The 12,122-nt window shown below is 40.1% G+C and overlaps 2 protein-coding genes across 2 annotated transcripts in view; both read right to left on the reverse strand.

The window, feature by feature from the left end:
* LOC134752117 (syndetin) overlaps positions 1–12,122 on the reverse strand; it is a 64,529-nt gene that overhangs the window by 27,316 nt on the left and 25,091 nt on the right. The gene's annotated exons all lie outside the window — the stretch shown is intronic.
* Positions 492–11,884, reverse strand: LOC134752200 (zinc finger protein 26-like). Its single transcript, XM_063687814.1, has 12 exons — positions 11,685–11,884; positions 11,400–11,511; positions 10,613–10,729; positions 9,761–9,846; positions 8,642–8,757; positions 7,449–7,558; positions 5,733–5,860; positions 4,594–4,729; positions 4,030–4,163; positions 2,077–2,209; positions 1,653–1,873; positions 492–630 (listed from the first exon to the last, which is right to left on the reverse strand). The coding sequence occupies exons 1-12, from the start codon at positions 11,811–11,813 to the stop codon at positions 565–567; spliced, it is 1,488 nt and encodes a 495-aa protein (XP_063543884.1). The 5' UTR covers positions 11,814–11,884; the 3' UTR covers positions 492–564.

Below are 12,122 nucleotides of genomic sequence, written 5' to 3' on the forward strand. Positions count from 1 at the left end.
AATCAAAGATAGATATAACTCCGTAATAGATGGATACAGTCTAAGGAAAAAACGTGCCTCGAAAATCACGAAAATTTGATTCTCGATCAGATGGCGCCACTAGTTTTGGCCTACACTCGTATAGAGGGCGTTGACTGTTTCGTTTGTTATTTATAATTTTAACGCATACCAGTGAAAGAACGTGGGTCAAAATCATATAAAAATAATTAATGCAAATAAAAAAATAATTTATTCATATTTAAATACATTTTAACGTATTTTTTTAAATCTTCATTTTTAGTTTTAAAGTATGTCAATAGATGGCAGTGAATTTACAGCGGTTACAAAATTTACTATGACAGTACCGCTCTATCTAATTATATCCTCATTGTAATGAAGAATGGTGTGCTCTTTTTACAACAGCACTAAATCTTATCTCCTAAAAACAATACGATATTTTATTTATTTATTAAATTTATTTGATAACAAATAGTTTTAATATTTAGTGACATAAAAACTTAACAAAACAACTCGTGCATGTAACAAAATAAAACCAATACTCTTATTCTAAACATAATTTTCAACTCAGAATAACAAGACGTTATGTTCGATCCTCAGGTGACGAGACCAGGCTTCCAGATTTTGAAATACCTGTAAAAAAACAAACCGATTATATATACGATTAGTTATTGGCAGATTGGCACCTATTATTAGGGTTCCGTACCCAAAGGGTAAAAACGGGACCCTAATACTAAGACCGCTGTCCGTCTGTCACCAGGCTGTATCTCGTGATCTGTGATAGCTAGACAGCTGAAATTTTCACAGATGTATTTGGGTTGCCGCTATAACAACAAATACTAAAAACAGAATAAAATAAAGATTTAAGTGGGGCTCCCATACAGCAAACGTGATTTTTGACCGAAATTAAGCAACGTCGGGCGGGGTCAGTACTTGGATGGGTGACCGTTTTTATAGTTAATGGTACGGAAGTTACGGAACTCTTCGTGTGTGAGTCCGACTCGCACTTGGCCGGTTTTTTTTAACGCTTGTGAGAACACATACACGGAGTTCTGTATGCTCAATTCAATTAACGGTCAACGCTCAACGCCGAAAATAGAACAGTGCTCGATAAAAAAGCGCCGCGTTTAAAAACCGCCCTGGTGTGAACACATACATGGTCATTTGTGTCATTCAATAGTTATTTGTGCAACAAGAGAGGAAAGTTGGTTTTTCTTGCGAGCGTTTATTTTGAGACCCGAGAAACGAGATGTAAAATAACTTTGCTCTCGTGTTGCACACATAATTTTTCACCTCAGTAGATTTCGAATTACACAGAATAATACAGAGAAAAAAAAATTGTAATAAAAGTATGAAGTAGCAGTTCATGGCCTTCACTAAATTAAAAAGCTAATTTGTTTGTTTGTGTTGTGAGGTTGAGGAAAGTCACACTCTCTTCACTCCTTGGAGTGAGGAAAGTCGCACTTTCCTCACTCCAGGAAGTGACGAAAATAGGCTTGTTCGAGCTGCTGAGGTGAAAACGCTTTTTTAACGCGCGTTGAAAAAGCTCTCGTGAGAATGGGACCTAGGGCGGAAGTCATAAACCCTTCTATTCTAACTGTCTTCACACGTCTTTAGTACCAGGCTGCCATGAATAATAAGGAATTAAGACTTACACTCTCACAGTATTGACACGGGAACAGCACTAGTCCGTGCGTGGCGACATGCTCCCTAAACTCGCTGGCGTCCATGAACGCCATGCCGCACGAGTCGCAGATCCACGCGGCGTCGAATCCAGCGGTCTCTAGCTCCGGTTCCGGATCCGGCTCCGGCGGGAGGGTTGAGATGGTCTCCGTTTTGGGTTTCTTGGTCTCGCGGGGCTGGTAGTATGGGCAAGCTGGAAAGGGTTGTAATTTTAACACATTTTTACCAGAAGGCATAGTGCCGGCGGGAGGGTTGAGATGGTCTCCGTTTTGGGTTTCTTGGTCTCGCGGGGCTGGTAGTATGGGTAAGCTGGAAAGCGTTGAGTAATTTTTACACACTTTTACCAGAAGGCATAGTGCCGTTTACAACTTGTATGTATGTATGCGTGTAACTCACGGCCATGCCCGACGTGTGTCTTGTGGAAGGTGACGAGCACGCCCTCGGTGGTTTCGGTCACGATCATGTGCGCGGGGCACGCTTTGCCCGTCTTGTAGATTTGGCGCTCCGGTGCCGGACGCTTGCCTTTACCCTGTAACCAAGTGTTTTGAATGTTGGAGGAAAGCCTTTCAGGCTTGACTTGCAGAAACTGCAAAATGGCGGACCAAGCTAACTCTGCACAGACTTTGCAATTATAATTAAAAACCATTGTCAGACTTTTTTGGCGACGGAACCCTTTTGGAAAGCGAAAAAATATGACGGAGACCCAAATAGAAAAATATTCGTATGTTATTGTGGACCAGATATAAGGGCTGTTTTTTTTTTCTTATTATTACAAGTATTCTCGCGGAGCCCCAACAGAGTCTTTGCGGAGTCCTAGGGGTCCGTGTGGTATACTTTGAGAATGGCTGGTCTATAAAATAGCGCGTTTATTTAAAAAAAAAACATTTATTTATGTATGTATGTATAAACTCTTTATTGTACAAAGACATAGAACACAAATATGGCACAGAAATAGGCAGTACAAAGGCGAACTTATCCCTTTAAGGGATTTCTTCCAGTTAACCTTTGAGTAGATGAGAATTGATGAAGAACGGTAGACAAATATAGCACTGCGTACAATAGACTAGAGGAAAGTCAATAAATTTATAAAAGAGGGCGAAAATAAATAAAATAAGATAAAAATTTGAAGTAACAGTATAACAAATATATATAATACCTACGTTTTTTTTTCACCGGTTTTTTTTTTAATAATTGTAACAGTGGTGCGCATGAGGTCATCGGGTAGGTACGAGTGTTTTAGACATAGGGTATAAAATAATTTAAGAACCTAGGCTAGGTAAATGCGCACCAGCATGCTGCAGCGGTGTCAGCATTTTCATTTTTATCGCTTGTCACTATGCCTGTCACTTTCCCACTTACATACTTGTTAGAACGTAACAGGCATGGTGACAGGTGATAAAAATGCGACCTGCAGGTGTCAATGCTGGGGCCCATCGAGTCCCGGTGACTTAATTTACCTCTAACCATATTTTTAATTACATATATGAATAGTTATTATTCATGAAATAGTCACGCGTTGATGTCTTTTCCACGTTATTGGTGAAATTTATTATAGTTGACTAAACCGTTTCGAAATGAATATTATAGTTGAGTTGGGAGCCCATTTATGATAAGTACCCAATTACAGTTCGGTATACGAAATCTTAATTCAACCATTACAGTCGAAGAGTAGAAAAAATATTTTTTATTGTTGTATAAAATCTACTGCGGATGGAGTATCGAGACAAACCTTACTGGTTTAATTAAGTTTAGATATCGTGTTGTAATAGGGAGTATTACTGCAATATTCTGCCACCAGAGTGCAGCACTAGCCCGTTTAGTAAACCATAGGGTAACTTATACATACTGTGTGCCTTTAACAGTTTTTTGACAAGTTTTCAGAGATAATAAAAGACATTAATGCATCATGGCGGTTTGTTTACAGGAGACCTACCGGGAAACGCGAATCCGAAATTTCACTATCTGCCTCTTTATCGCTCGAATACGCAAATGACAGAGATGTTAGATAACGAAATTTCGATTTTCTTGTTTCGCGATAGAACCTCAAATTGTGGTAGTGGCGTGCCCCAAGCAGAGTAAATAAAATAAATAAATAGTTACAGAAATCGTGTTTGCAGAAATCGCGAAGCGTCTGGTTGACGTAACTGGTGACCGAAGAGCTGGCGGCTTCCTCGCACAACGTATCAGCATTGCGATACAGCGAGGAAATGCCGCCAGCATCCTTGGTACAATGCCTCAAGGGCCTATTTTAGATTTAAGCTAGTTATTAATTTCGTTTACGTATTACCACTGTATATATCTTGTATGTAAATAAAGAGTATTTATCATACAATAATAAAAAATAGTTACCTGACATACATAGACGCCTGATTGGCTGCACATATAATGCGAGCGCACGCCCTCTATTGTCTGTTTGCTGGCAGTTGTTTTTCGGAAGCGATACTTGGTCTCCTCTTGAATGGCGCTTTTGAATAACATGAACTCTGGAAAGAGTTTTAGGATTAGTAAAAAAAACCGGACAAGTGCGAGTCGGACTCGCCCACCGAGGGTTCTGTACTTTTTAGTATTTGTTGTTATAGCGGCAACAGAAATACATCTGTGAAAATTTCAACTGTCTAACTATCACGGTTGATGAGATACAGCCTGGTGACAGACAGACGAGACTATATTCTGTTTTTTTATTCCGTAGACTAAAATGACATTTTCATGTGGTACTAAGAAATGTCATGTCTTACACATGAAACGTCATTTTAGTCTACGGAATAAAAAAACAGACCTTAGGTGGGCGAGTCAGACTCGCACTTGTCCGGTGTTTTGTCGTTTTTTGCTCGATACAACGGAATGGTAAGGAACCCTTCGTACGCGAGTCCGACTCGCACTTGTCCGGTTTTTTAATCTGCTTAGAGTACTTACCATCCATGGAATGTAGATGTAACCTTTCCACGTGTTCCCTCACACGGTGTTCTGTGAGTAGGTGTCGGCTGAACTGAGCGCCGTAGCTCACACGATTTGGACATAGAGGGCATAGGAAGGCTTTTCGTTTTTCCACCTGTATTCAATAATAAGTAAGTATGTATAAGTTTTCAATTATTTAGATTTATTTATTTCATAATATTAAATTACATTATAAATTATTTTAAGCTAATACGCTATACGAATTTATATTATGATCGTCAACTATTATATACAAATGTCAATACAGATAAAAATCATCATCAAATATCAATAGCAAAATAAATTAACTCGTTGCGAATTTCGCACTTGTACCGTAAATAACTATTATCTGTTTATAACTGTCTAATAGGGTTAAGGGGTCTAATAGACAAAACTATATATTTAATAATTTATATTTATCAAACAAAAAACAAAAAAAAAACAACTGGTTCGCTGGCTCAGCCTTGCCTGTCCAATTATGTAATCTAATATCACTACATAGCATAAAACAAAGTCGCTTTCCGCTGTCTGTCCGTCCGTCTGTCCCTATGTATGCTTAGATCTTTAAAACTACACAACGGATTTTGATGCGGTTTTTTTTAAATAGATAAACTGATTCAAGAGGAGGGTTTATATGTATAATTTGTAAAGATTTTGTGTAAATTAGTTGAACTATCCGTGCGAAGCCGGGGCGGGTCGCTAGTTTATTATAAGCCTTAGCATTAAGCATTATAACCTGACATGTAAATTTTTATTTTATCAATAAAGTATTGTAGCAACACATATTATATTAGCCGAGCGATGTACTTAAAAGTAACGGCACATCTTCGGGCGCATTCGTGCGCTCCCGGTTTTTCTTGCCAGATCAGTCGAATCCGCTACACGACGCCGGAAGGCCGCGCGCAGGCCAATCGCTCTCGCTTATGTTTTAAATACGTTTTACATGTACTTTTCTGTATTTCTTCTTCTATGGTGTCCTGTGCTATTTTCTTTCTTCCGTACTGTACTGACTATCTTCTGTGGACTGTGTTTAACCCTTAATAAACTTTATAAACGTTAAACTGCGTATATGTTATTTAATAGCTCCGTTGCTATAGTATTGAAATTGAAATACTCACCTCGTAGCCATGAACTTTCCAGAGATGCTTATTCAAGATCTGCTTCTGACTGAAGTCGCGATCGCAGATGTGGCATTTCTTGCGTTCCCGGGGCGTGTATTTAGGTGTTTGGTCGTTGCTGAGTTTCACTGAAGCAAATTAAAACGCAAAGTTAAAAATGTAAGCGCGAAGGGATGGTCTCCCAAAGAAAATTTTAATTTTGCGCCTTTTTCTACTGACAAAGAGCTGAGTGGGTTTGCCAAAAAATATATCAAATCGGTTGAACTTGACACTGAGTTGTGAAAATGTGGGCGGCACGATTAAATCGGCGCGTTATGAAAACACTGAGATAATTTGATCAGAAATAAAATTTTAGATCTATGATGTTTTTCGAAGGGACGAAATTTAAAAAATATTTTTTCCAAACGCACTTGCTAGCGTCAATAACGGAATTTTGCGTCCACTGCACCTCCATTTGATCGGTTGTACACTGTACACGTGTTTTGGGCTTTTAGTTAGTTGCACGTATATCAGACGTGATTATAATCTGCATGACGACTGGTCTGGCCAGTGGCGTAACTAGGGGGGGGGGGGGGGGGGGCAGAGGCGGCAAGTGCCCCGGGCGCCATCCAAGGGGGGGCGCCAAAATAGGCAAAAGGCAGCAGCAGGGAAACTTGTCAGTCGTCAGGGGGCGCAAATTTGGGGTGACTGCCCCGGGCGCCATATCCTCTAGCTACACCCCTGGGTCTGGCCTAGTGGGTAGTGACCTAGTGACCCTGCCTGTGAAACCGATGGTCCTGGGTTTGAATCCCGGTAAGGGCATTTATTTGTGTGATGAGCACAGATATTTGTTCCTGAGTCATGGATGTTTTCTATGTATTTAAGTATTTATATTATATATATCGTTGTCTGAGTACCCACAACACAAACCTTCTTGAGCTTACCTTACCGTGGGACTTAGTCAATTTGTGTAAGAATGTCCCTATAATATTTATTTATTTATTAGAGTCGCACGTATTCACGTCTTGCCGAATACGAGTAGTAACTCTAACGGCGGAAGCAAAATAATCAGCAATTCATGCGTATAAAACTACCATACAGGCAAGGCATCAATATAGATGCAGATTCTTGAGAACGAGAGTCAACATATTAACTGTAAAATAAAACTGAAAACGGATTATATCGCGTATATTGAATTTATAATACATCCCGACGTTTCGAACCCTTTACAGCGTTCGTGGTCAACGGGTCTGAGTCCCCGTCCGTTCCGTTCTAATCCGTTTTCATAGTTTTATTTCATGAGTAACTATCGCGGTAACCGAAGACAATATTATATTAACCCTTAAATGCATGATTTTTTATTTTTGGTTGGAAAAAATGTTTTTATTTAGTTATTTGGATGTAGCATCTAGGAATTTGTGAGCTGTCTAATGCTTTGTATACATTTGGCAACAATATGTATTTATGGGTTAACTGTATATTACATATAATCTGTGACATTACGTTACTTACAATATACTATATCTTAACTGCAACTGCTGTTTACCGTGCTACTGCTAATAATCGTGACTGCTACATTAAATGGTCCTTCGAACCGGATATACCGATGCTACATTCGGTCATAATGTTACTATCGAATCAACTGGGATCGTGGAGCCAATTTAATTTAATCAGACAATTTAATCAGATTGGGTTGTACCGTCTGGACTGGACTTAATAGCTGAATAGGTTACTCACAACCGTGTTTCATCCGAAGGTGTGTGTAGCAGGCTTTCCTACTCGTATACACATTGTCGCAGAAGTGACATGGATAGCGGCGGCTATCTCCCGAGCTCGCTCCGTGGCATCTATGAAGGGAAGAATATTTAGAAAACGATACGCATTTATCAAAGTCCCGTTAGTGTTTTTTGTCATCAAATAAACATTTTCTTAAAAAAGTAAATGAAAAAGAGACAATTACAATGTTCAAATTATCCGTTATAACTGTGAAACTATGAAATCCTGTGTGTGAAGCTTTGCGTCGAAATCGCGCTGCAAAACCGCGCCGTGTCCGACACTAAGTGACCATACACGAGCGCTTTTTCAACGCACGTTAAAAAAGCGCTTGAATCTGCAAATCCAACAACGCTTGATAAAAAGCGCTACCGCCATCGTGTGAACAAATACACATGTTTCCATTTGTGTCATTCAAATGCTTTTTTAACGCGCGTTGAAGAAGCGCTCGTGAGAATTACGCCTAAAGGCCAGAGCACACAGGCTGCGCGTGCGTATCTAGACGTGCATGGGGCGCGTGCGCTAAAATGTTGGATGACTTCACGTACGGACGGTAAGCACACGTCACGCAAGCGGTGTGCCGTCTGTCATAAAGCTCTGTATATTACAACGCGCACGTGTCTATACGTTGTATTTTATTTTATTTTATTTTTATTTTCTTTATTGGAGAAACAACAGAAGTAAGTACTTACAATAATAGCAAATGATAAGATACAGTTCAAAACATGTGCACCTACCTCCTAAAACGCTCTCACTAAGAACTATACATAATATAGGTAAGGTACTTAATGCTACAGTAAACTTAACGCACACTAGAGAAACAAGCTACACAAGGAAGTTAAGTTGTCTCAGCTAGAATTTCAAGGATTTGCTTTTGGAAACGTGCTCCGTTTGTGTTGAAAATGTTTGCGGCCGTGAATAGTTTATTTTTATTACCACACCTAACACTCTTTAAGACACTCTAAAAGTGAACAAGCTGCAGGTAGACACAAAAAAGTAACAGCAGTGTTGCCTCAAATAAATTACCCAATAGATACCTCTTTAATCAAGTCAAGTTTGATACTAATTTTAGTAGATATAGGAATATTTTTATTTTAGGCGAAGTTTGGCTTGACAGGTGAGATTAGGGTGTTTTACGGTATTTGTAGGCAGAATACCTGTTGATGTGGTCCAAAACATCGTGTGTGAGCGTGGCGCCGCACATGTTGCACTCTTGCAGCCGGAGCCCCGTGCGGGGCTCTAGGCCGTGTACGGCGCGAACGTGCTCTTCTACCTGCCCAGGAGAGTAACTTAGAGCAGTGGTTGCTGGTTGGAAAACTTTTATTAGGAAGACTAAGCGTGACTAACTTGAACATAGATTCATATAGGACAAAACACATGATTCAAATAGGAAAGAAACAAGGTAGAGTGGTGGAACAGTTACCTAGGCAGCATCAGACAGCGTCAGATCGCAGTAGATGCACGTGGTCTCGTCCAGGGCCTGGATGGTGTATTGCTCGTCTAGCTCTCCTGCGTGGGGAAAGGTGAGAGGGAGGAAAGGTAGAGTGGGGGAACAGGACAGTTACCTCGGCAGCATCAGACAACGTCAGATCGCAGTAGATGCACGTGGTCTCGTCCAGGGCCTGGATGGTGTATTGCTCGTCTAGCTCTCCTGCGTGGGGAAAGGTGAGAGGGAGGAAAGGTAGAGTGGGGGAACAGGACAGTTACCTAAGCAGCATCAAGACAGCGTCAGATCGCAGTAGATGCAAGTGGTCTCGTCCAGGGCCTGGATGGCGTATTGCTCGTCTAGCTCTCCTGCGGGGGTAAAGGTGGGAGGACTGGGTAGAGTGGTGGAACAGTTACCTAGGCAGCATCAAGACAGCGTCAGATCGCAGTAGATGCACGTGGTCTCGTCCAGGGCCTGGATAGCGTATTGCTCGTCTAGCTCTCCTACGGGGGAAAGGTGAGAGGGAGGAAAGCACGGAGTAGGAGGAAAGGTAGAGTGGTGGAACAGTTACCTCGCCAGCATCAGACAGAGTCAGATCGCAGTAGATGCACGTGGTCTCGTCCAGGGCCTGGATGGCGTATTGCTCGTCTAGCTCTCCTGCGTGGGGAAAGGTGAGAGGGAGGAAAGGTAGAGTGGTGCAACAGTTACCTCGGCAGCATCAGACAGCGTCAGATCGCAGTAGATGCACGTGGTCTCGTCCAGGGCCTGGATGGCGTATTGCTCGTCTAGCTCTCCTGCGTGGGGACAGTTTGAGAGGGAGGAAAGGTAGAGTGGTGCAACATTCAGTTACCTCGGCAGCATCAGACAGCGTCAGATCGCAGTAGATGCACGTGGTCTCGTCCAGGGCCTGGATGGCGTATTGCTCGTCTAGCTCTCCTGCGGGGGCAAAGGGGATAAGGGGGGAGGACTGGGTAGAGTGGGAATGGAGGTGGAGGGATAAGAGAAAATATATTTTAAAAAATGCTTATTTATGCACACCAATTACCATTCATAAGTAGCATCATTTAAAATTTCTGTGGTTGATAATTTATAAAACCGGCCAGTAAGTGCGACTCGGACTCGCCCACCGAGGGTTCCGTACTTTTTAGTATTTGTTGTTATAGCGGCAACAGAAATACATCATCTGTGACAATTTTAACTGTCTAGCTATCACGGTTAATGAGATACAGTCTTGTGACAGACAGACGGACAAAGGAGTCTTAGTAATAGGGTCCCGTTTTTACCCTTTGGGTACGGAACCCTAAAAATTATCATTATTATCATATTAGATGAAACACGCCCACTGGTCCACATAAGGCTCCTCCAAAGATCTAGATAATGACATACAGACAATGTTTGTGTTTGGCTGAATCCAGCGGATCGACTTTTACTCCAACTTATTGGAGGCCTTTTCTTGTATGTCTTTAATTGTCAAGTGCCGCTACTAGTTACTAACAAGGCGGCAGGCGTATCGGGCGCAAGGTTTTAAGGTTAATGTCGACTTCATAAAATTTAAGAACATATTCCAAAGGAGTAAATAAAGTCACATTTCAATAAAAACTATATTGCTCACTTGTATTGAACAAAATAGTATAAAATAAACTACTCCTTTTGCAAAATTGCTTTTCAGTTTACAGAAGTGTCAATACAAATATTATCTTACCATCCATTTCATTTTCATCACCGGCTTCCAAGTTTTGTCCGGAGGCTGCTTCCTGGAACTCCACCTCCTCGGGCGCATCTGCCTCTTCCAGTATCGACTCATCTAGGTATTCCTCATCTGAGAAAATATATTTGGGTAATGGTATTCTTAGACTATTTTTTAGATTACCTAGGTCCAACCTCTGTAGAAGGGTGCTATGACTTGTATTTTCAAAATGTTTAAGAAGCTAACGGATTACCGCGGCATTATGCTGAGTGGGGTCCTACTTTAGCGTCCAATGTTTTTTGTCTGTATGTTTCCTTTTTTTCATATATGTAATCTGTTGTGGCGTTAAATAAATGTATTTTCTTTCTTTCTCTCTTCTTTCTAACACACATGGAATCTAAAGGAGCAAATAACTTCTGATGTGCTAATGTAATCTTTCCTGATTTGTGAATTTTGGCAAATGGAATGTTTAGAGCCTCCTTCACAGACTGGAGACTTTATTTCTCTTTTCTGAACCTTTGGAAACATTCTTCAACTTGCATCTTGGCACTAATAACCAATGAACCCAAAAAATACATAGTTCAATATTAATTAAATACCTATTTCAAAGCCTGGGTGAAAATTATAGTATTTGGCATTTAAAGATTGATACCTAATCCAAGTATGTTGATCAACCATCATGCTAGTGGCTGGTATAGTCAGAAATCTAAAATGTAAAACTGGAACTAGTAGTACCAAAGCCTTTGCAAAGTGTTAATAGTTTCACCTTTTATTTGTTTAAATTATTTATTATTTATTTTACCTTTTATAGTCTGCAACATGGAAATATTCTTTAAAGTCTGTTCTTTGAAAACTACTGCTTCTTCCAACTTTTGAGAACATACTGCACAAATATATTTAGATATATTCACCACCTAAAAAACAAATTGATATCTTACAACTTTAAAACTTAGGTCCTAGTGTGGAATCACTATAGTATTAAGTGTGAAACATGATATTTATGTTTAAAACAGCAACTTGTGTACATGTTGTATGACTTGAGATCAAAATAAACTTGAAATAAAAAGATTTAAAAATAAATTGTTACCTTCAAGTCGAAGCAGGTTTCAAACATTTTTGCGTAAGTTTCCACATTATCGGAATAAGCAGCAAATAGGTCGTATAAATCGGTAGTGCTCATGCAACTAACGCAACCTACAAAGTCGGGCTCCTCCATGTTTTATAATAATTTATCAGAAAACAAAAAAGGCCATGTCTGTATGATTTGAATTTGTTTTGACAAAAGACGGTCGGTTTTTGTTTTTTTTTATGGAACAATTACAGGCTGGATGCGAGTCCTTTGAGTATTTAGGCTCATTACACAATAACCAAATTATAAACACTTAATGTGCACAAATCTAAAACTCATGAATGAAAGTACTTACTACATGAGCATTGGATACTTTGCAATGGTGTTTTAATGTCTAGTGTTTATAACAGTATAATACTAAATATAGAAAAAACAGTTTTTTGTGCAGGGCAGGCA

Source organism: Cydia strobilella, chromosome 24, assembly GCF_947568885.1.
Source record: "Cydia strobilella chromosome 24, ilCydStro3.1, whole genome shotgun sequence".
NCBI classification, from domain to species: domain Eukaryota; kingdom Metazoa; phylum Arthropoda; class Insecta; order Lepidoptera; family Tortricidae; genus Cydia; species Cydia strobilella.

Excerpts from the sequence above, each read along its gene's own strand:
- LOC134752200 (XM_063687814.1), bottom strand. The coding sequence starts at position 11,813 with ATGGAGGAGCCCGACTTTGTAGGTTGCGTTAGTTGCATGAGCACTACC. Across the intron at positions 5,861-7,448 it reads CCTTCGGATGAAACACGGTT|TGAAACTCAGCAACGACCAA; the intron begins GTGAGTAACCTA and ends AATTTGCTTCAG. Across the intron at positions 4,164-4,593 it reads ACATCTACATTCCATGGATG|AGTTCATGTTATTCAAAAGC; the intron begins GTAAGTACTCTA and ends AACTCTTTCCAG.